This window comes from Pagrus pagrus (assembly GCF_965226575.1).
Source record: "Pagrus pagrus genome assembly, chromosome: 1".
Taxonomy (NCBI): domain Eukaryota; kingdom Metazoa; phylum Chordata; class Actinopteri; order Spariformes; family Sparidae; genus Pagrus; species Pagrus pagrus.
In genome coordinates, this window is record NC_140185.1 from 33,190,750 (window position 1) to 33,213,719 (window position 22,970).

At 43.4% G+C, this 22,970-nt stretch overlaps 1 protein-coding gene across 1 annotated transcript in view; it reads right to left on the reverse strand.

Moving 5' to 3' along the window:
• fto (FTO alpha-ketoglutarate dependent dioxygenase) overlaps window positions 1-1,902 on the reverse strand; it is a 128,661-nt gene extending 126,759 nt beyond the window's left edge. The window contains exon 1 of the mRNA XM_084358004.1: window positions 1,698-1,902. Within this exon, the coding sequence (XP_084214130.1) occupies window positions 1,698-1,823 (126 nt within the window). The 5' untranslated portion in view covers window positions 1,824-1,902. The remainder of the gene's footprint in view (window positions 1-1,697) is intronic.
• Between the last annotated feature and the right edge of the window lie 21,068 nt (window positions 1,903-22,970).

Here is a 22,970-nt window from a genome sequence, read left to right on the forward strand (position 1 = left end):
ATGTGGATGTGATGTGATTAATCCTCCCTTGCAGTTAGACCAGTGTCCTATTCCATTTCGCTTTAAAAAATACAGACAGGCTATGACATCCCACCTGTCAGTGTGTCTACTGACTTGCTGCGGTGGGATTTTCGAAGGAGATTGTGTATTCATTTGGCACTAATCTGTTGGTGCTTGCATTCCCTAACTCAGTATGACAGTGGAGCCATCATAGCACATCTCTCACTTTGTGCAGCATTGCAAACATACTCGCTCACTGGATAAGACAACCATCATATCCAAGTCATTAGTTATTGTAATAACTGTATCACTAAACAACCACTGATATTATAAAAAAAAGTGGCCAAAAAAAGCGTGCAGCTCCTTCCCTGGCTTTGCTCAACACTCATATAGTCATTTTGCAATTACAATTCCTCTCGCTCATCCTTTTATTTATCTAAAGAGAAAGGAAGCTAAGCCATTAGGTCTGTGCAGTGCTGCCTGACTGCCTGAGGGCCAGCTGGAATGAGTTCTCTCTCTGAGCCGCTCATCTGGCCGCCATGGCTGCTTTCATAAACAGGAGGAACCACGTCCTACATAGTTTCACTGCTGTCTAACATGATCCAAACACATGTGCCACGGCAGACTGCGTCCAAGTCAGGAGATAAGAGGAGAAGCAGACAGCGAGGCGGGCAGACAGACAGACATACAGACAGACAGGCGGGTATGACTGTGGGGTGAAGCATAGCCACAGGATGCCTTGGGCACAGCAGAGCCCCTTTACTTCCTTTGGCTTAAGCATCTCAGCACACAACAAAGTTACGGTTATACAGCATGCGAAAGCCTGTTTAAGCCCCGGTCAGCACGAAACACGGCACAACAGGTCACGACGGGTTACGAAAGCATCCATCTAATAAATAATCCTGCACAAAGTCAGCCCATGTGTGCGGGATTATTTTATTATACCTTTAGCGGGTTCTACAGCTGTCATATTCACTTAAGGTATTATTATAGAGGAGTAATCACAACAATTAGCCATTGAGTAATCATCTGTACTGTACATCACAGCTCCAGTGTGTGACCCAGTGTGTCTCTATAGCTGAAGCCTGAAGCAGCTGTGAGACTGCTGGCCTGGCACGTTGCCAAGTCTGACACACACTAACTTTACATTAAATTTTTAACTGTTGCACTGAGCTGCTTCCTGTTGCTGCATCACAACTAACAGCTGATTCATTTTTTCATCCATCACACCAGCAATTAAACCTCAACGTCGTTTGTTTGTTAGTTTGTTTTCTATTAAATATTCACAGCTAACCTATAGAATAACTATGATTCTTCACTGTTTCCTAGCATAAATAAATATATATATATATATATTTATATACCCTACAGACTGCAATTCATATCGTGTTTTTCTATTTAATTATGGGATGTTGCCGAGACGTTACTCCTCTCATCAGCAGTGTATTTACGTGGTTAAAAAAAAAAAAAAGCACCGTTTTATAATGCAACTGTAAGTCTTCATTGTGGTAGACTGGTTGGGGGAAAAAATGGAAAACACAATAAAGGAAAGAGGCAAGGTGAGGTATGCGCTCACATTCGCGGCTCGCTAGCCTCCGAAATGCAGCCAGCGGCATCCCATAAGGAGCATTAGATATTCAACGAGCGACAGGGCTTAGAAATATGCCAGAGCTAACGGAGAAAAACGCTATCAATACCTTTCTTCTCTTCTCCCCCTCACTGTCACCCGATCTTTTCATGTTCCTGGAGTTGTGTTTACACTGCCTCGCTTTCATTAGGGGCGACGTTGGTCGTTGTAGTGCACGAACACACGGCACCGTCATCTATTCTCACGTTAGACAGAGCACACGACGAGCAGCGTTACGTGTTACTTCGGTCAGAGCCCGGTGGTCAATATTTTCACTCCGGAGCGGCTTCTTAAGGAGAGGCACTTGAAGGAGCCGCCACAAGCGCGGCGAAGAGAACTACAAGTCCCAGGTCGAACGCGCGCTCGACGCGGAAGCAGCTTCGGGCACGCTCTAGACGTCGCACTGCGCAGCCGCAGCGCAGGTACAGATCTACAAAATGCGGATGTGCAGCTCAACATGGCTTTAAATCAGTGGTTTAAAATGGCTGTGACGTTAAAAAAAGAGAAATGTGAAAGCAGAAGTTGTTCCTGTTCATTCGAACTTAAAATGTGTTTATTTTAATATTATTATCACAAGTAGAACTAATATCCTGAATGCATATTTTGTAATAAAGGGTTTAAATCAAACTGTTTTCAGTCTTCAGCATGGATATTCCATATGCTTCCCCCCCCTTTTTTTCCTAAATCAAAAGCAGTGTCACTTTCATCTCAGACTATGTGTAAAAATAGCAATCATGCTTTGAACGCGCTCCAGTTCAAGTCCCCGCCAACCTTCTTTCAACTCTCGCATGCATCTCAAATCCAGGTGTTTTTCCGCCGGTGTGGGCTCGCAACCATGCCGGGGCCCCCTCTTTTCAACTCACTACCGATCATGAAAGCGCAGCGTCTGTGTGGCTGCCTTTATGTATCACCCCGCAGTCGGAGTGACCTCCACGAGTTCATCCAGATTTACTCATAACATGTTTTGAATGGTGCTGAAATGTGTTCTGGCCATTGTTCCTATCAAAGCACATGTGAAATACATGAGAGAGTTTCACGGATGGAGCGGGTGGCGGTAGGAGGGCGGTGCAGGGGCGGATTTGCAGGGGTCTGAAAAACACCTGTTACATATTACCATTACAGACTTTGATCAGTGTCTTCATTAGTTTCCTTTGTAATCTCTTTTCTTTTATGGTAGAGCTGACCCAAGTGAGCCGGGTACAGTGATTTAACACACATGTTTCTTTCACCTGTCTTGTAAAATGCTCAAAAGCTCTCCCACTTTCAAAGATGTCGGTGTCTCTGGCATCCTTTACTAATAAACGGAGTGGGGTTCTTTTGATTCCTATTTATAACCTACATTTCCTCTCCTCTGTCCTGGTCTTCTGAGGGGAGAGTAGGTTTGAAAAATATCCTTGGAATCATTTTGTGAAAACTAGATCCATGTGCATATATGTTTTTTGTTTTTTTCACATTTAATATATGTCAGCCTTCTTTAGAGCTACTATCATGGAGAAAAAAAAAACCTTATGATGTCGTAAATTATTTATTTTTTTATCCTATAATGTCAAAATCTGCCTTCATCCGACCTCCATCACCCCGATCTATCTTTGCACTATGTTCCTTTTATGCGTCAAACCATCATTCACATATTCACGCTGTCAATCATCTTTACGGTTAACTTCTCAAGGAACAGACGGTTTCCCTGACTGATGTTTTTGGCTGAGTCTGTCAGATCTGGGGCTCTCTGAGTGAACATAATGTAAAGGACCTTTAATGGCAGACAGACCAATCACCTCGTCTGACAATTTCTGCAGAAGCTTGGTTTTTAATTCCAGTGCTGGTGGCCCATCGGTGTCAAAGTCCTCACAACCCCCCTGGCTGAGGAATGATATGTGCACGGTGGGCCCTATTAAATTATTCACCAAGTATAAAGCATTCAGATCATGTTTGGTTCACGGTAACGGAGGTTTGTGGGATCAATTCAGAGCCAGGGTAGAGGGGATCGCTTTGATCATAATTAGGCACGTTGCTTAAAAATGTAGGCTATTCTAATGCAGTTACCTTATTAAAGGTGTAATGCAATTCATGAGGGAGAAAACCTTATCACTTTAAAGTAAGACATTTCAGGATATACACTCATTTGCTTTCTTGTCAAGACTGTCATCATTCTCACATTTGTCCAGTAAATACCAGCAGCCAATTAGCTTAAGTAACAAAATGCACCTAACAACACCTCTAAATCTCACTAACCAAGACATTATATGTCTTATAAGTCTTAAAACCAAAGTTAAAACCATTACTGTAAGTATCTTAAAGCCCACTATGCACACTTCACTGTAAATCGATCAATATATAAGTTGTAAAGTTAGAATAGTTTGCAACTAAAATCAACCTGTAAAGACGGACTGATGAGGAGGAGATGAGTCTCCGTGTTTGGCGTGATGATGTTGAACAACCTCCAGAGGCACGTAAATGCTTTATAATTCAAATGTGGGGTATACTGACAAATGTAATGTCATAGAACAAAACATGAAAATATGTTAAGCTTGTACTAACCACAGACCTTATTTCAGGGAACCAGAAGTGCAAAAATGCAAACTCTAACTCGCTCTCAGTGACTATTAGACAAAATGCGTTACCCTTGCACAAAGCTGGTCAAGCTAACATGGTGCTAGCTGTACATGTAGCTTCATATTGATTGTACTGATGTGATAATTGCATCAATCTACTCATCTATTGTAACTCTCAGCAAGAAGACAAGAAACAAATTCCCCCAAAATTTCAAGTTTTTACTTTTACTTATTTGCAGATTATGTCATAATTTATAAACAAGTTATAAATGCAGTTGTCTGTCAAGTATTTGTAAGACCTACACCACTCCATTCAAACCATACAACCAATCCATCATTACAGTATGTTTCCTTTGGGAATGTGTCAAACTATCGTTCGAATGTTGTCACCGTCAGTCATTGTGATGGGGAACATGTCCAAGAGGAGAAAGATCTGTGGATCTTTTATGCTCGACGGTCAGATCCGAGGCTCTGTTAACAATTATATAATGTGCAGGCTCTTTACATGGAGACGATTACCTTCCTCGACAATGCCTGTCATTTGTCCGACAGTGAATCAGGCTCTAAAGCAGGCACCTCTTCCTCTCATGTCCGACCTGTGGGGTTCAGCATGAGGCAAGGTCATCCCTGTACGCACTCTGATGTGGTATCATATGGGATGGAGAGGGGAAAAAAAAAAATCGCTTTGAACCTATCATCATGTAGCCTTCTCTACTGGTCTGGCCAATGTGTTTGCGTTCATGCTGGGGGTATGTTTTCTGTTATTGTGCATTGCATCAGATCCGGATGACCCTTTGACAAGGCTCCTTTTTTTTTGTGATATAATGAGCGTCTAAAATAGCCGGGGAAGAAGAAAAAGATGAGAGGAGCACGGTGCCAGAAAGTGCTAAAGCACAGTAAAGGAAGACAGAGACCATTGTGTCGGTCTGTATTAAAACCAGAGCCCACGGCCCTGCAATCATCTCTCCCCCGCATGCTTCGAACTATTGTATGGCCTGAGAAATCAGAAATGCAAGAGACAGGCCTCTTTGTGAGTAGTGATATCTTTCCGACGCAGGAGTTTCTGTCGGGGCCACCTAGATTTTATTATTACGTTATCAAGTTAAGCTGTGGTTTTGTGTATGAAAGAGAGGAAGCAAACTACTGGGAAAACTGAAAACAATACAGTCAAGCTTTGTCCTGCACCACACGGGACCTCTGGTGAAGGTACTGTTAGAATTGTAAACAGCATTTTTCACTCACCACAACTCCGGCCAGGGACTATCCTCAGCATATTGTGCTGCCTCGGCGAAGACAAGCGCTTTTTTTGATTTTTATTTATATCGAATGAGCATATGGAGCAAGTATGTGCCTTCGCTGCTTGCTAACCTTCAATGCTTAGCCCTAGGAAACTGTTATTTGTCAGTGCTATAAAGCAGATTGCTGCCCAGTGGTTTCAATTAACATCAAAGAGCTCTTCGCAGGCAGTAATAGTTATATCAAAAACCTGAAATGTATTATTTAGGTTATGTGCTGGAGTCTTCCAAACGATTATGTCCTCGTTCAGAGGGAGGGTTTTCTTTTTCTGCTGACTTTTTCCATTCCACACACTCCGCCGCCCTTCAGCTCGTCCCTTTGAAGCAGCCCCACATCACTCCTGTACGGTCTCTTTGTAGCACCAGGGTACCTGTGTGGCTCACACCCGGTGGCCTATTAGTTACAGGGCATAAAAAGTGGCAGTACAATGGTGATGGAGAAGATTAAAAGTCCTATGTAGCTAAGTGGGTAGATTTTTTTGGAAATTCTCCCAGGTTTTTGCTATTCATGTCTCACTGGAGCCTCATATAATGCATGCTCTAAGGTCCTGGTACACGTGTTACATTAAAAAGTGCAATATGTATTAAAGGTGCAAAGTTGAGAATAGACCTTCTGAGTGTTAGAGGAGGATATAGTCTTTCATCTCAGTGGTGGAAAGTAACTTAATACATTTACTCAAGTACTGTTCGTCAGTACAATTTTAAGGTACTTGTACTTGAGTAGGCCTCGTTCCATTTCTAATACTTTATACTTTCTTCTCCTTTACAACTCAGCGTATTGAGTATTCAGAGTACAATTATACTCCACTACATTTATCTGACATCTTTAGTTTCTAGTTTAGAAGGTACATTTAGTTGAATAACATACATTGAATCAACTAATAAATCATGATGTTATAATGTAAATTAAAATAAAACTTTATTAATCCCCTATAAGAAAATATACAATAACGCAGTCAAACCAGCTTTAACATTAAAGTAATGCACACATCAGTGCATCAGTAATTATAATCCAGTAATATAAAGTATATCATTCTGTATAATGAGCACTTTTACTTTTGGTATTTTTTCGTATATTCTGATGTTAATACTTTTGCGCTTAAAGGGTAACTCCACCAGTTTTACACTTTAAAGTGTTTTTACAGGTCAGGGGAGAACTATTGTGGGTAATGTAGGCATCACATTTTGAAAAGCAGTTTACTTGTAGTATTGCACTGTTGGACTCATTATTGCCAGTCACAATCAATACAGCAGAACCAGAGATATCACCTTTTTTATTCCACACATTCTTCTTCTTATTCAAAACCTGTTGCCTACAGTACCCACAATGCAATGCAGCCACTGAGCAACATCACTGGAGGCAATTTATCAGATTACATGCAGCTTTCTCCGGAGCCACAAATGGCTTTATACTACTTTTTCACATATGCAGTCATACTCCCCCAGACCTGCATGGTCCTGCAGCTATGGACCAGCTCACATGATGACATGTGATACTCAGAACCTCACAGTTTTGACAAGCAGGTGGAGGTTTTGGATGAAAGGTTATAGAAAGAGACAGTAATATCATGAGTAATACCTACAATAATCAAATACTCAGGTTCAGATTATTACTGAAAGAATTTACATTAATCATAACAGTGTCACGCTTCAGTTTTGTGCCGAACACCTTTTTTGAGTTGGATGCTATTCAGAGCCTGTTTGATGTCCGAGTCCTATGCTGGATTGAATCTGTGTATTTTCTTGTGTTTTTCATCTTTCATCAAGATTTGGACACTTGTGGTATGTGTATGTTGTTTACGCCAGATTCAAATCATGTGTCTTCTGCCAGTACAATGCAGAATGATAAAAGGATGATGCCGATATTGTTGTGGTCCATGTGCAAAATGCTGCTTTGACCAGTTTCTTTTACATTTTTCACACTCACGTACTGACTAATCAGGATTGGTAACAGACAGGCCCCAGACTGGATCAGTGCAAATAAGGTCAAACTGCAGTTTGCAATCCTACAGAGACACGAGTGCCAGACCTGAGCAGCACCTGCTCTCTAGCTAATATAACCACCTTTTCTTTCATTCCCAGTGAATACGATTCTTTCTTTCTCAAACCCACAATGAAACCTCTGCAGGGACAGAAGTCATTTGTTGGCTCCAGCCTTCAGTCGGAATATTGTTAAAAACCTTCCAACCCAATGGCCAAGGTTTGACGTGCAGGGAGGGCCCTTTAATATGGTTCAAAAAGTACATACAGCATTCAATACATGTTTATTAAGCCTCGATTAATGATCGTATAGCACCACAGGAAAGAGCCCTTTGGTTAGCGAACAGAAGGAGCGTGCAGCCTCAGTCTAAGATGTGGTGCACCTCCTCGCCCGGGATCACTTCCAGACACCGGAATGAGGAAGCGCTTTGCTATTGCTGTGATTTGAATACCATGATCACTGAGCACTTTTATAAGAAACCCATTAAAAGTGAGGTTTTGACATACAAAAGAGCCCCTTTTTAAGTCTCACGCACAATGTCAGGCTGAAAGACGTTATAAAACTCTATACAGAAGCATACATCCTCTGTGTGTGTCCCCGGCCTTGCGCGCCATCGGGATGGAATATCTTTTGTAGAGGCAGAGATGACCTGTTTCCTGGAGGAGCCTGCGCCCTATCACTCAGCACCATGCTGCAGATTAATCGCACATTTGTTCGGCATGATACAATCGCCCAGGACTGGACTTAACTTCTAACAAAGACGTCTGCCTGAAGTATGCTGATTTGTCAAAATACTCCACGATCTAAGAAAATAAGTCCTCCTGAATGGGACCAGCTGAGGTGGACACAATGGCCCAGTGTGACCCCCTTCGCTCCACCTGCTCTCTGACAGTGTTTATAAAGTGCCAACTCCTCTCATTAGCGCTCCCATTACCCCAGAGTTATGGCAGCGCCGCAGATCAAACGCGGCCCGAGTGAACGATGGCTGAAATGGCATTAATATGATATGTAAGAGTTCAACAAATATTGGGAGGGATCTCTTTGATGGGGACTGTTTTACATTAGAGGCTTTTTTTATTAGGGCTTTTCTGGTCTTTAATGTGCATGTTTTCCCCTTTGAGTCAGTGTTACCAGGTTTAGGTCTTGTTGTGTGACCAGTCACCGAATCCAGTAGAAGACGCACATACGGCACACATACGACAGTGGCTTTCAGTGCACAGTCAGGACATATATTGGTACTACAAGAAAACAACAGTCAGGAATCCTTTGATGTGCAAATGAAATCTCCCTCTGGGTTCATAAAGATCCATTCCATTGTACGCTTTTTTTTTTTTCACTGCCGCATACACACATTTATTGAATTAATCCGCCCATTTGTTACTAATAAATGTTAAAAGTATGCGCTGATGAATGTGAAACTGATTCAAGAGCTGGCAGGCGATCAGGAATTCATCTGACAGCCCCAAACTGTACCCGAACCCAGCAGCCCGACCACGGACATGAACGCTGAGATGTGTTTATTTATCCACGCACATTTCTCCACATCTTTAAATTAGCTGACATTATGGAGCGTGCTGATGGTGACAGGTACATTTAACACTGGCTGAAAAGTTTAAATCACGCCCAACTTTCCCGCATACAGAGTTTCTTGCCGTGCGCTCTCTCGTGAGGCCGCCCTTCGCCTCTTATTACTGTACATTCAGCTGAGTGGCAGGTTGGTTTATAAGTGGGACATCGGCACATTACACTCCTCTCTCGGCCCATCCTCAAAAGGTCAAATTGTGAGTTTGGTAAAGAGTGTGCAACATATATTTTTTGCTTTGCCTCCATTTGCATTCAGTGCTCCTCTTCCTTTCTTTCCTGAAGGTACTTTCCTTCAGTCAGCCATTTTTCCATTCGGTCAACTGTCCCGGACTGAGATGTTCCTATAGGTCTGTGAACTGGGGGAAGACTCTGATTAGCTGTAATGTAGCTATTATTCTCTGAGCTGTATTGAACAATTTTTTGGACGCAATGCCACATGTGTTTGCATGTCTGTTTGGCTTGGCCAGAAACTGACAGCAGCTCCTGGTTCTCCAGAACCCATTAGATGCTTTGATCCCAAATGGGCCTTGTTTCCATTAGCTGGGAAAAAGAAGAAAAAAAAAAAGTGTTCTGTATTTGTGCTGCGGTACATGGACTGGACTTCTGTGATTTGTTGCTACGTGTTAAATATGATGTCTTGCATGATCATTTAAAGGCGCATAGGACTGCCTTCATCTTCATCACCCTCCTCCATGTTCTCATCATTACCGTCATCAATAACCGCTGAAATATGATAAATAACGATTAGATTAGGCTCTCGGGGAGTTTCTGGGGATTGTGGGATCATTTGTAATGCCTGTCGATTGATCATGTCGCTGGGGCGGATCCACGACACTCTGTGTAATTGCTAGTGTTTTGATGATGTCACAGTGTCAGACTAACATCCTGACCTCTGATAATCTGTGTACCATACATCACAGAAGTACCACACACCTAGAGCTAATTCTTTCCATGCACCTCCGACACCAGAGCAGCCCTCGAGCTGAAAGTTCGAAGCCGTCGAACAAGTTTGCAAATTGTTGTTTTGTGGTTTACATTTAAGGCAGATTAATGAAGAACGTGTCCTGCAAAAGGCTGAGGACAAGCGACTGACAAAGTCTTTAAAAAAAAGAAAGAAAAAAAACAAACAGCACAGCTTTTTCACACATGTAGATCATACGTGTCACAGAGCCAAGTCCCCATTTCAACACTGTGTCAAAGGCGCCTCTGGACCGCATCCCGAGCTCTTTGCTTGTTTGTCTTTTGTAAAAAAGGACAACTACCCCGGCAGTGCCAGAGCACCCCAGGCTCTTTGATATGTGAAAGCCTAACAGTGGGACTGCTCCCTGCTCAGCTGGTACGCAGATGTGTGTGTGCGCGCGAGTGTGTAGGGGGAGCCCGCTGTCTGAACCGAACACAGATTAGTGACTCCTTTTTTTTATTCCTAATAAATAAACCCCAGTGCATGCTGGGGTATGTGCGAGAGGAAAATAACATGCCACTAGCCAATCAGAAGCAGGTGGTAGGGCTTGGTGGCTACAGACCCTGCAGCTCTTATCATAAAACAACTGCACTTTTAACTTTAATTGTAGTTGTGGATAGATTTTGGGGGTTTGGGTTAGAAGTGTTTTATTACTTCGGACTGGAATCAAAGCAACAGAAATGTAATTATGTTAAAAGCAGGCAACAATTTGGTTGTAATGGATGGCGGCCAAGTCTCTGGCTGAACTCGCTGATAAGGGTACTGCCACACACAGTACGGCGGCGGTAACGTGACAGAGTACATTTACTCAAGTAAACAATTCTGAAGTTCTGGTACAATATTTGAGTATTTCCATTATTATATTTAAGTTGTATATATTGTATTTCATTACTTCACAGTGTATCTGACAGTCATAGTTACTAGTTACATTACATACTTTGCTTTTACACACAAAACATCCTGTATGCTTTGATCATAAAATATGTTTCACGTTTTCCAGATTAAACTACCAAAAACCACCTAAAGAGGTCAAAATCAACTCCACATTGACAACAACATGGTTGAAAGCTGTTCACACATTAAAAGCATCAGTATTTATAATCCAATAACATAATGTTCTGTACGACAACACTGATAGAAGCCATTCTGCTGCATATTAAGTACTTTTACTTAAAACTTTAAGTACATTTTGCTAATCTCTGTACTATTTGTTGAGTAAAAACTTTGAATGCAGGACCTGTACTTGTAGTGGAGTGTGTCTACACTTCTACTTAAAGGCTAAGTTCACCCAAAAATAAAAATCCAGTTCTACTCACCGCCCCATGCCAGTAGAAGTTTCATAGTCCACAAAACATTTCTGGAGCTTCGCAGCAAAACAGCGTTGCAGCATTCTTCTTAACAACTGAAGTAGATGGGGACTGAAGGAAACATAAAGTGGCTCCATACTGCTCTCCCAGTGTAATCAAAGTCTCCGAAAGACCTGAGATCCCAAATCAATTTGAAAAGACGTCATTCGCACCATTTTTGAGATCAAATCTTCACTGTAGCTGCTTGGCTTGGAGCGTTAGCGTGCACGCATGTGAAGTGGGAGTCCGGGCTTGACCGTGGGTCGAGGGTGTAAATAACATGTGTTATTATTTAACATAAATAACATAAAGTCCCCATCTGCTTTGGAGCTGCCACACTGTTTTGCTGTGAAGCTTCAGAAATGTTTTATGGACTACAAAACTTCACCTGACTTTCCATTGGCATGAGGGTGAGTAGATAACGACTGAATTTTCATTTTCGAGGTGAACTTACCCTTTAAGGATCTAAGTACTTCTTCACTGCTGATCTATTTTGCTAGCAAAAAACCTCCATATTGGCAGTACTTTCAATTTTCAAGCAATTGAAGAAACTGAAACAAAATCTCTCTTGTGACTTCTTTCAACCTTTATTTTCAACACCAGTCACCAACACTGCTTTTTTTATTCAATGTCTCTAAAGAGTAGACTAAAATAGTGTCCAAATTACAGCTTCAGTCAGACTTCTTGTTCAATTAATGTTAAACCTGTTATATTTGCAAGAAGTACACCAAAAACATTAAAAGTGCAACATTTGTGCTCTGTGTTTTCACCAGTCCAGATTGTGTGCGTTCCTGTGTGCAACTTGTCAGTCGTCGATCGGCGCACAAAACAGTAACAGCTGCACGGCACCTGACGCTCTCAGAGACACACACACACACGTACACACAGAGGCACTTCTATTACTATACATTTTACTTTCTTCACACTCCTCCAACTTCAAGATGTTGGCTCTTAATCCATAAGTCTGTCTGTATGGCGGAGTGTGAGTACAGTGAAATAGGCCATAGGTAGATCTCTGTGTGATGTTCCCGGCTGTGGTTCAGGGGGCTGATGGCCTCTAGTGAGTTTTCCTCTGAACGTAGTGGGGGAGATTATGATGAAAGGAGCAGAGAATGAGATGACACACCCTGTCTCCATAATTCGCTGCTTCATCATGAACAGAGGCATTAAGCGCCCCCCTTTTTCTCTCTCCGGAGAATCGTACATGTCACAGCGCACAGTGCCTCTATATGAGTCAGTCACCTCAGGTGTTTCGCACGCACATCAACGGCGGCATGGCATGTCGTCAGATTACTTCATCCACAGCATCTGTGATCACAGAGAGAGAAAAAAAAATTATGATTGATAATTCCAAGCAATGATGCTTCACTTCGTCTCGGAGTTTCCCCTCACCACTAAAAAAAAAAAAAAAAAATGTGGGTAGGTTACTGTGCCTTGAGGATCTTCCAGCCGACAATTTAAGGTTTCAATGGAGAGTTTTTAGTGTTTCTTTGTCTCGGTGATGAAACAGAGGATTTCCCAACCCGCCAGGAAAAAAAACACTCATAGGAAAAAATGATGTACATTCTCACTTTCATTCTTCACTGTCTGAGAGCCCTGCTTAATGTACAACCTGACCCCCCGGTGCTCAAACTCACAACCCAAACCAAATGTTTGAAGGCTGGTGGTGAATTTATTGTAAAGTTTTTGTCAGTCCGTCTAGAACATTTAATGGCTTAATTATATGGCTGCTTGTGCTGATGACACACTGCTGAATAAAGGTATTTGCAGTGGAAAGTAACCAAGTACATTCTTTACATTCAAGTGCCGCACAATTTTGACAGGAACTTGTACTTCAGTACTTGAGTATTTCCATTTTCTGCTACCTTTTACATCTACTCCACTACTATTCAGAGACAAAATATTGTACTTTTCACTCCACTAACAACTTTAGTAACCATAGTAACCTTGCAGATTTAGTTTTAATACTACAAAATATTATCAACACATAAATTATGGTGTAATATCATAGATTCAGATCAAACTTTATTGACCCCGAGGGGATTCACATTAAACTGACACATTAATGCATCAGTAATTATGATCCAAAAATATAATACACATTACACTGAAAATCGGCCTTCTGTACACTGTACTTTTGGTTAACTTGAGTAAATTAACTATAAGTATAATTCATTCAAGAGTAGTTCTACACTGTGGTGTTGCTACTTTTACTTGCACATGATCAGATCAAGAGTTCTTCCACCTCCTCGAGTTAGTGTATTGGACCCCACAGGTATATAATATATAAGTAGCCTGCTATGAATACGTATTCATACATGTATCTCTTCGATTGTATGTATTTCATACATGCGCGTTTTGTAAAATGTTCACAAGATGTGTTCTGTTAAACAAACAGAAAAAAGTTGACCCGTTTTTGACCCGCCTCACATCTGACCCCAGTTTCACACACTGTAAATCGACAGACAATTAAAAAAAAGAAAAAAAAAGAAAAGAAAAAGAAGAGCAGCAATCCAAATACTGAACCACAAAAACATCAGACTGCCATTTTGGGGCCTTTCCCATAACCCTTAGCTCTTGGTAATTAGTCAGCAATTGGAGATAAAGCGTGTGATTGGGAGTGAAAACAACGTGGGGATCGCAGACTGCGGTTTGGAATGGCAAATTCCTCCGGGAGACACAAGTCTGTCACAGAAGGAAATGCTTGATTTAAAGGCGTTGATTCAGTAAATTACGCGCTCGGAGAGGCAGCACAGGAGTTTTTAATTGCAAACATTAAATTACAGACTGAGAAACTGTGGCGTGTACGGTACAGTATGTATTTAGACAGACGTGCAGCTGTAGCTTTGGTCCTGATAAGTGTCAGCGTCATCAAGACATCTATTTGTTGTTCATGGTGTGAGTTATCAGAATGTGTGTGGGTAGACACGGACGACCTCGAGGCCCTGTTGCAACAGATAAAACATTATTCATTTCAGCTAGTAGGTTTGCTTTTTTTTGCATATTTCATTCAGGTAAATATGATGGAAATTAACCAGCTTTTGAAAACAAACAAATGATTTCTTGAGACTCTGAAATGTTCAGGTTGTTTGACCTCATCCTACCAGCTGAGGCACACACAGACTTTACTTCTTGCCACATCTCACAGGTGCTTTATCCTCTCATAACACTTTTACACGACCCATTTCTCGTTGTTTCTGTTTTCTTGCAGAGATGCGACTCTTTATTGCTGTTGAGCGTGGGTCCTAATTTAAATTATCACACACTATCAGGGGGCACTCAGTGGGTCATGCTGAACGAGAGAGAAACAAATTAAAAAGTGCTGAAGTTTGAAAAACTCTGGCTTTGTTTACATGATTTTATTTTGGAGTCCAGATAAGTTTCCCCATGTAAATATAACACAACCGATGTTTACTTAAAAATGGCTGCAGACTAAATGACACCAGAATTTAAAGGATGGTTACAAAGACTTTAAGTATTAATGTGGATTGTTCTTCAGATAAAAGCTGCAGTTTCTATTAAAGAAAAGTATATATTTTTGTTTAGCATAATATAAAAATAAACTGCAAAAATAAAATCCTTTTTTTCAGATGACAATTATATTTAAAAGATGTTTTGAGAAGACATCAGGTATAAATATGTTGGTTGGATGTTAAATTCCATAAGACCTTGAATTAAAATCTATAATTTCTGTGTGTCTTTGTGTATCATCTGCATCTTCTTTTGTGCAACCTATGTGCAATATGTATGTTAAAATACTTTCTTATATTCTCTGTAATAATAAAAACCTCGCTTTACATTTGTCGGCTGTAACAGTGTTAAATTATCACGCTACACCATTTAGGTCACGCCGTATCTGGCACCTATTAGTTAGCGGTAACTCATTTGTATTGTACAGTTAGTATGTGGCACATATAACTGACTCACTCGTGCTTCTCACCGCACTGAATTTCCTTCACATATGTACAAGTTGTGATATCTGGTCCACCGAAATGTCTACATAGTGTTTTTTGGTTTTCACTGTGGTTCTGCTAATCTCCCAGTGGCACCGAACAGATTTGTGTCTCTATATTGGGCTCGGCAATGGTTACCGCTCAGCTATGTTGATCACTTTGTGGAAGGATGTGTGTTTTATGTGTGTGTGTGCGTTAGCACGTGTGTGTTCGAGGGTCCCCCTAAAATATGGCGCGTGTGCTCCTGTGCACATGTTACGCATGGGTGTGAAGGAGTCGGCCCTCGATCGTCTCGCGATCGTGTGACAAGTGTGTTGCGGGGGAGGACTGTGTAATGTCAACAAACAGCAACAACAACAACAACAGTTACGCTGGCTGCCGCTGAGCCTCAGCTATGTTGTAATTAGAAGTGGATGAAAATGTGGGACAACAGCGCCTTTAACCATAACCAAACATTTCTCCCAGGCGGAGGATTACAGACAGAAACTGGATGCGGTCGGCTCTCCCCCTCTGCGTGCCACATGTCACCGCTCCTCTGGCCACTGATCCCGGTCCTCTCCTCTGCCACCGGCCATTTGGGTCTGCACCCCAGATGTGTGATATGGTCACCTTCAACCGCTCAAGTGACTCACCCTTTGTGTAAAATGTGCATGCAAGTGTGTCTCTGTGTGTGTGTGTGTGTGTGTGTGTGTGTGTGTAATCTTTTTTTTTTTTTTATCCTCCAGTCTGTGCTGCCTCCCACTGGTAGGGCACGATACTGACAGTGACACTTCCTCCCACTGCATCCTCTCTTGAGAGACCTTAAAATAATAATAAGTAATCATTTTTGCACTCGTGTTAACCTGGCTGGAGTTAACTGCGTCCACAAAAATCCAGAAGTCACTGAACTGCAATAAATCACTTTCGCATACTCCAGCCTCAACCAGTTGGAACACCGAGAAGTTAAATAAATGCTAACAAGGAGGTGCAAATCCAATGTTGCCTCACATCTGTATTTTCCACTGTCAGAAAGTGAATGATTTTTCACTGCAGCTCGCTCTAAAACAAGACCACCGCATGCGTGAGTGACTTTCAGGCTCTGAGCTCGATACCACCATGTCCTGGCACGGAGAGCACATCTGAGAAAACTTGTAAACAGTCAACCATAATCATATGTACCCTGAACGGAGACATGATTAATCTAATCCCTGCAGAAAAACTGCTGGAGAGCGATCATTGTGGGCTCGCCCTGTGGGTATACATCGCGACGGCTGTGCAAAGATAGAAGCGAAAGAGTTTGATCCAATTTGCTAAGTTGATCAGGTTACAGCGGAGGCATGCTTTGTTTAACTCTGCAATCTGGGGATTATTGAGACCTGTTAGCTGCTGCCCCCGTCTCTGTTCGCCTTGCACATCCCAGGTTGACCCCTGTGCATCCTTCTCGAAGATAGATATTGAGTTTAAGAGTTTAATTGGCTGCAATAAAACAACACAAAGCCTGCTTTGTTTTCCAAACACTTCATCCAAATAAGGGAGTGTGCTGCCAGCATCCTGAGCCCTGCATGGGACTGGATCTCGGCAGGGAAGCGGGGCTACAAGTTCAACTTTGCGCCTGACCTCCTACATTCCTGTTCTCCATGTTCAGCCTCTTCTGGGGTTCGGTCAGGTGGGAGCGAGTCCCTCACCCCGACAGCGGCAGCAGCAGCAGCAGCAGCAGCGACAGAGGGGGCTTGAATGCGGACAGAATGGTTTGCTCAGCAGCCTGTTGCTTCGGTTTGTTTGGAGCTGCGGTCCTCTCTGGAATATGTAACCAAATTCCTTTCCCTGTCCCACAATCGGAGTTTGCTGCCAGCTTCCCTGGCAATGAGGCCCTGAATTAGGGCCAGTCCTCCTGCTCATCCCACAAAGCCTTTCATGTTCCCAAACCGCAGCCTGAGCGAGGCGCCTCGGTTTCAACAGCAGCAGACCAGCATATGTTTGCCTAATTCCTGAGACATGATGACAGTGGTCTCCCAGCCACGAAAAGACAGCTTCACTTTTTTTCCCCTCCATCCTGCACTTTAATTATTATTTTCTGTTGTTGATGACTTCCAATAGTTACACACCACATGTTTTCTCATTACACATGTTTTTATTCTTTTTTTTTTTTCTTTCTTGGAGCAACCCACACCCCTTAACTTTTCCTCCCTCTCCTCCTCCTCCTCCACCACCACCACCACCACCTCAGTCACCCGTCCCCTTCCCACAATGCTTTGCTAGTGCATGACCCTGCAACTGGAAAAAGCCAAAGAGCAGCGGGGGAGGTTTTTTCATTGCTCAGCAGGAGATGGAATTATGGTTGGTTATTACCCGCAACTGCTAGGTGTAAGGACGGATCGCAGAGCCGAGAGGTGGACGCGGTCCTCCTGCCACAGGTCACAGCAGATTACCCAGAACCAGGCCTGATCTCGTAAAGACAGGGCGTTGGAGAGCAACACCCAGCGCTGCGCCCAGAGATGCCCTCTTGAACTTGTATTCACACTGGCTGGCGCCTCGTATACTATCAGGGGCCTTTATTTTTCTGCTGTCGGGGGAGTTTCACTGATTTAATATTTCTCTGAAATGTAGAGCACTTTAATCACAGAACGCAATTAGGAATATGAATTGTGTGTTTTCACCACAGCGGATGGAGGGAGCAGCCAGCTGGAGCAGGTAGGTGTTCGCTGAATCTCTACAGTGATGGATGAATTGGCTGTCGGCGGAATCCGACTTGCAACCTTCAGGAAAAATTGCGCCCAGTCCCGAGGCGTGCTTGTCATAAAAAACATGAACAACACCCAGCGACACGCCGTGATCCCTTCCTGACCTTCTCTTCACACTTACTGGCGCCTGCAGAAGCGCAGTGCTGGAAATTTTGGTGTCAGAAGGAGGCGAGGAGCGTCGCTCTCAATGCCCACACAATCTACAGTGTAATCTCCAACCTCTGTCTTATTATGTCAAGAGTCTGTTCGCCAGAGAGGTGAAACACGGAGCCGCAAATCTGTTACAGAGCCAGGGAGGAGCTCCGCGCAGCCAAGAGAAATAAGCAGCAGAAATGCACTGAAAATAATCAGAATTTAGTGGCACATAATGGTTTTGCTTTGAAGGGGAAGGTATTCATACTTTCTGCTCTTTATTCCACTTATCAGTAGCCCCGCTCGCTCTCCCCTCGGGCCAGTCTTTTGGGAGCTAACACTCCTTGGCTCACATCAACCGCCTGTGGCTGTCATTGCATGTGTTTAGTTTCACCGCTAGTTTCCGATGGCTTACTGTGGCCCTGCGATCCTCTCAGATGGCGTGTGACACACACTTATCCCGGGCAAATCTGCGCGTCCCCTCCTGCCAAGTCAAACATCTCTCCGTATATTGCTGACGTCCAACCCAATATCTTTGGACTTTTAAAGACGGGCGCTTTTTTTCTTTCCTGCCTTTTTCATGTACAAATCTGACCGTAGTTTCAAATACTCAATCATTAAATTCTCAGCACTGCTTGCTGAAACATTCAGAGTTTATTTTATTCCTGCATGTACAGACAGCCGCAGTACATTTTTAGCAGCCGCGGCAGGAGCCGTGTGTATTTTAACGCGCTGGCCATATGTGGCACCCTGACCTCTTTCATAAACAGAACAGTCTGCAGTGCACCGCGGGTCTGTTTCACCAGTTTGGGAGAGGAACAGAAGGGGGGTGGTAGAAGGGGCGCTTTGGGAAGGGGGGGTTCTGTCGGGGAAGTTTGAATGGACGTCACGTTGGAGCCGTTCCCCTTTGAGGAAAGATGGGCAACACTTGAATCTGTGCATTTAACTGGGGTCCAGCTCATTCTTGTATCAGTTAAGCCAAAGACTTCATCCGTCTGTTCACCAGAAGGTTCACAGAATATTCTTGTGAAGGATCCCCTGTCCTTAAACTGTCAGGCAACATCCAATCCTTCAGGCAAGTCCAAATATATTGGGACTATTTCAAATCCAATCCTGCATCCTTTGTGCTTTGTAGTACAGGCTTGGATGCAGAACAGTGGCTAGGTAGAACAATTAGCTTTCCATGAATAAACAGCTCTTTCTCCGCAAAACAGATGATCACTCTCTGTGTTATGGGCTCTTTGATTGATGTGGGTGGTCAGAGTTGAATGCTAGTTACTCTAAGCGGGCCCTCGGGCCCCGGAGTCCTATCGTTGCAAAAGGCCCCCCTGTGGCGCTCTACCTGCAGGTATCAGGTGTTGCGGGAGCTTTCGTGGGGTGGGGGGGAGTAGGGTGGGGCAGGGTGGGGTGTAATTACACATGCATGTGAAGGAAAGGCCTCTGAGGGTAATGAGGTTTGGAGGATGCTGCCATCTCAGCGGGTGGTCCCTCCCTCCACTCTGACACCGATCTCCCTGCCTCTCTGTCTGCGGCTGCTCACGCGAGTCGCCCCCGGTCCCCTCCTCCTCCTCCTCCTCCCCCGTGCTCGGACAATCGGATGGGCTTCAGTGGGGGCCCTGGATGTGGCGCCCACCCCAGTTGCTCCAGCCAAGCAGACTCCCATAGCTGCTTCCAGCCATTTCATCACATTACATCAGATCAAAAGCAATAAGCTAATTACAAACGACTGTGGGCATGCAAGCAGTAAATACAGAATCAACATAATTGATTTAATCCTCTCAATGCTAAGTGAAAAACTTATCAATGCCGGGGCCAAAATTACAGCTCTGTTTTCCAGGGCAACAGCGACAATTGGGATGAATTAAAAGATCACATGAAGTTCATTCGAGCAAAGTAAACTCCGGCGACGCCAGCTCAATTCATACAGACACACTCGGCTAAATGGAATGGGGAGAGACGTGTAATTTTAGGCCTCGGCGTTGCGCCTAGGACACATTTAGACTTACTTGTTTTGTTTGTTCATCTGTTTTCTTTTTGCCGTGAAGAGGTTTTTGTGTGCACGCGTTCCCTCCATCATTCATCGCGGCTGCAGTGACGGTGTGTGGGGGGGGGGGAGAGGATGTTTTATGCATGCCTCAATATGCATCTTAAAAGCAAAAGCATTAGGAACGATAGCGAAAAATGCAAAGGGGTTTTCATCGACGTTTACTTATTCATGGCGCTCTGAGAAAAAGCAACGTATTTTAGAGCAAATCCATGTTATCATTGGAGAAGCTCCCCCCCCCCACACAGAAGTCATTTTCCACCTGAGGACATGCGCTTTAATGACAGTTTGAGGTGCTGCCGCTGGAACAGAGATACAGACTCCATGTTCACAACACATGCAATATCAAAGCAGAGGGGGAGGAGGGGAGCTCTCCATATAAAACTTGTGCCGCACGATAAGGTTATGATTCCTCTCTATCTTATCCTATTTTTAATCATCATTCTGGGATGAACATACAAAATTGATTTTTTTTTTCTTGAATATTTTCCACCTTACCAGCCCTGCCTCCTACTTTGCTCTGTTTGTCCTGCAGATACGGGGTTGACCGGCTTTTTCTTAATGCGACTTTATAATAAAATATCATTCTCATGGTGTTTAGTGCATCTTTGGAAAAAGTTTAAATCCGTGACTTTGCTTCATTTTAGATCTTCTAGGCAAACAAAACATTTAAAAAACAGTCTTTCAGAATCTTTTGTCTACTGATCATTGCTGTTGTACTGCAAAAAATCAACCAACGTCAGAGCAGTTCATCAACATCATGTTTGTGTGCTCACGCTGTGCGGTGCTCAACATACGAGTGCTAGTGTGTGTGTGTGTTTGTCTGTCTGTGTGTGTGTGTGTATGTGTGTGTGTGTGTGTGTGTGTGTGTGTCAGAGCGAGGGAGCAGTAATGTGTGTCAAATTGGCTTGCCCCCTTCCCTCGTCTTTTTGGCTCTCGCTCTGCGGTGGCAGCCCTCTCTCTGACCTCTCATATGTCACACAGCGCTCCTATCCGGCATTGTTTTCCTGGAAGATGTCGACCGTGGCCCGATCGTGAACTATGGGACCCCGACCACACCAATATGGTGCGAGTTTGTAGTACAAGTAAGCCATCTAATGGACGACAATGGAAACAATTTTGGTGTCGAGCTTATTTTGCTATCTATCTATCTATCTATCTATCTATCTATCGTTCTAGATCTTATTGGGTTTATTGGGTTTATAAAGATTAGTGCTCTGTTAGAGTAATTGCAGCAGGGTGAATGTCCAAACAGCAACCAGTGTCCTCCACGCTGCTGTCTGGGCCTCGTTATTTTCTTATTTATCCTGCATAAATAACCTCAAATTATCCATAAAAACATAATGTCTTAGAATTCTTCCCACTTCATCTGGCTCTGATTAATCTTTTTACAGCATGGAATTAAATGTGCTGGAGACACGACCCCGTGCATGTATGGGCCCCAGAGGAGGAGAGCTGTGACTCCTTAAGAGTGTGGGGAAAAAAAAAAAAATCCTCTTTGTTTTCTGTAAAGGGACACGTCGTTCTTAACTGCTTCCATGTGGCCTCAGTCAGTGCAGATCTGAGGGGGTGAGGTGGCAACAGATAATAACGCAAATAAAACGCATGGCAGTTAAAGCCAAATATACCAGCTGTGCCGTTTGAAAACGGCTCGTCGTCACTCAGCCGGTTGTGTAGGCGTGTGATTGCCGGAATGGCCCCGAGAGCGGAGCGTGATAAACTTACGGTCTCACTTATGGAAATGTTTGCATGGGCTCTTGACGGATGAGCGGCACTTGTGTTTGCCGCAGCCCTAAAAAAGAGTTCCCTATCTGTGTCTAGCAAGACCACAGTAGCAGGTGTCTAATGTGACCATTTTGGTTATTCAACACATGAGTCCATTATGACCGCTGAGCCGTGAGAAGAATTGGTGAGCGGGGGGGAGGAGGAGGAAGGGCTGCTCCTTTAAATGGAATCTTTAATTTCACAGGCCTCTTGATATCCCGCCGCAGTTGCGATTGTATAACAGAAAAGAGGAATCAAGGCTTTTGAAAGCACATTAAGCAGAAAGCAATTAACCAACACACAGTAGTTAATTTTTGTATTAATACTTCAACAGCTGGTGCAGATTGCTTCCTCATTTTTATCTCCGCTCCAGCTGTTCTTCCACCGACAAGAACATTAAAGAGGATTTGTCCGTAATAAAGTGGCTCCATATATAGATACCTCGCTGAGAAACGGGAACCCGTGGGGAACGTGGATTTACATATAGAAAAAAAGTTGGGGGAAACGGACATCTTTTCAATGCCCCGCTGGTCTTTCCCTTTCAGCGAGCACCTCCAATGGGAGCTGTTTCAAAGCCCCCTTTTCTTGTCTACAGAGTGTTGGCGTTGGTGTACATTTCAAAGTCCTTTTCTGACATCCTCTACAGATGTGCTGCTCCGAGGAACATTTGTTATATTGTGAATTGGGTACTAAAGGCAAAAAGGCCCCGGGAACATTTGATTAATGCTTATACATATGGTGCGCTAGGCTGGGCTGAGCTGGAGTGTGCGAGTATGTCTGCTCTCTTCTAAAGAAGCCAGAAGGCAGGAGGATAAAAAAACAAAAATAAAAACCCAAATTAAATGATGTTTTCATACATTTCTCTGGGCAACAGCTTTCCATATTTGAAGGATAATGTGGCTTCTATTTCTGTCTCCCCGAAAAAACCAAACATATTATGTTTTTGGAGGCGCGGAGGGCCTGGCCACGGGGTCTTAGCTGACTGTCAAAACAAACATACCAGGAACAAGT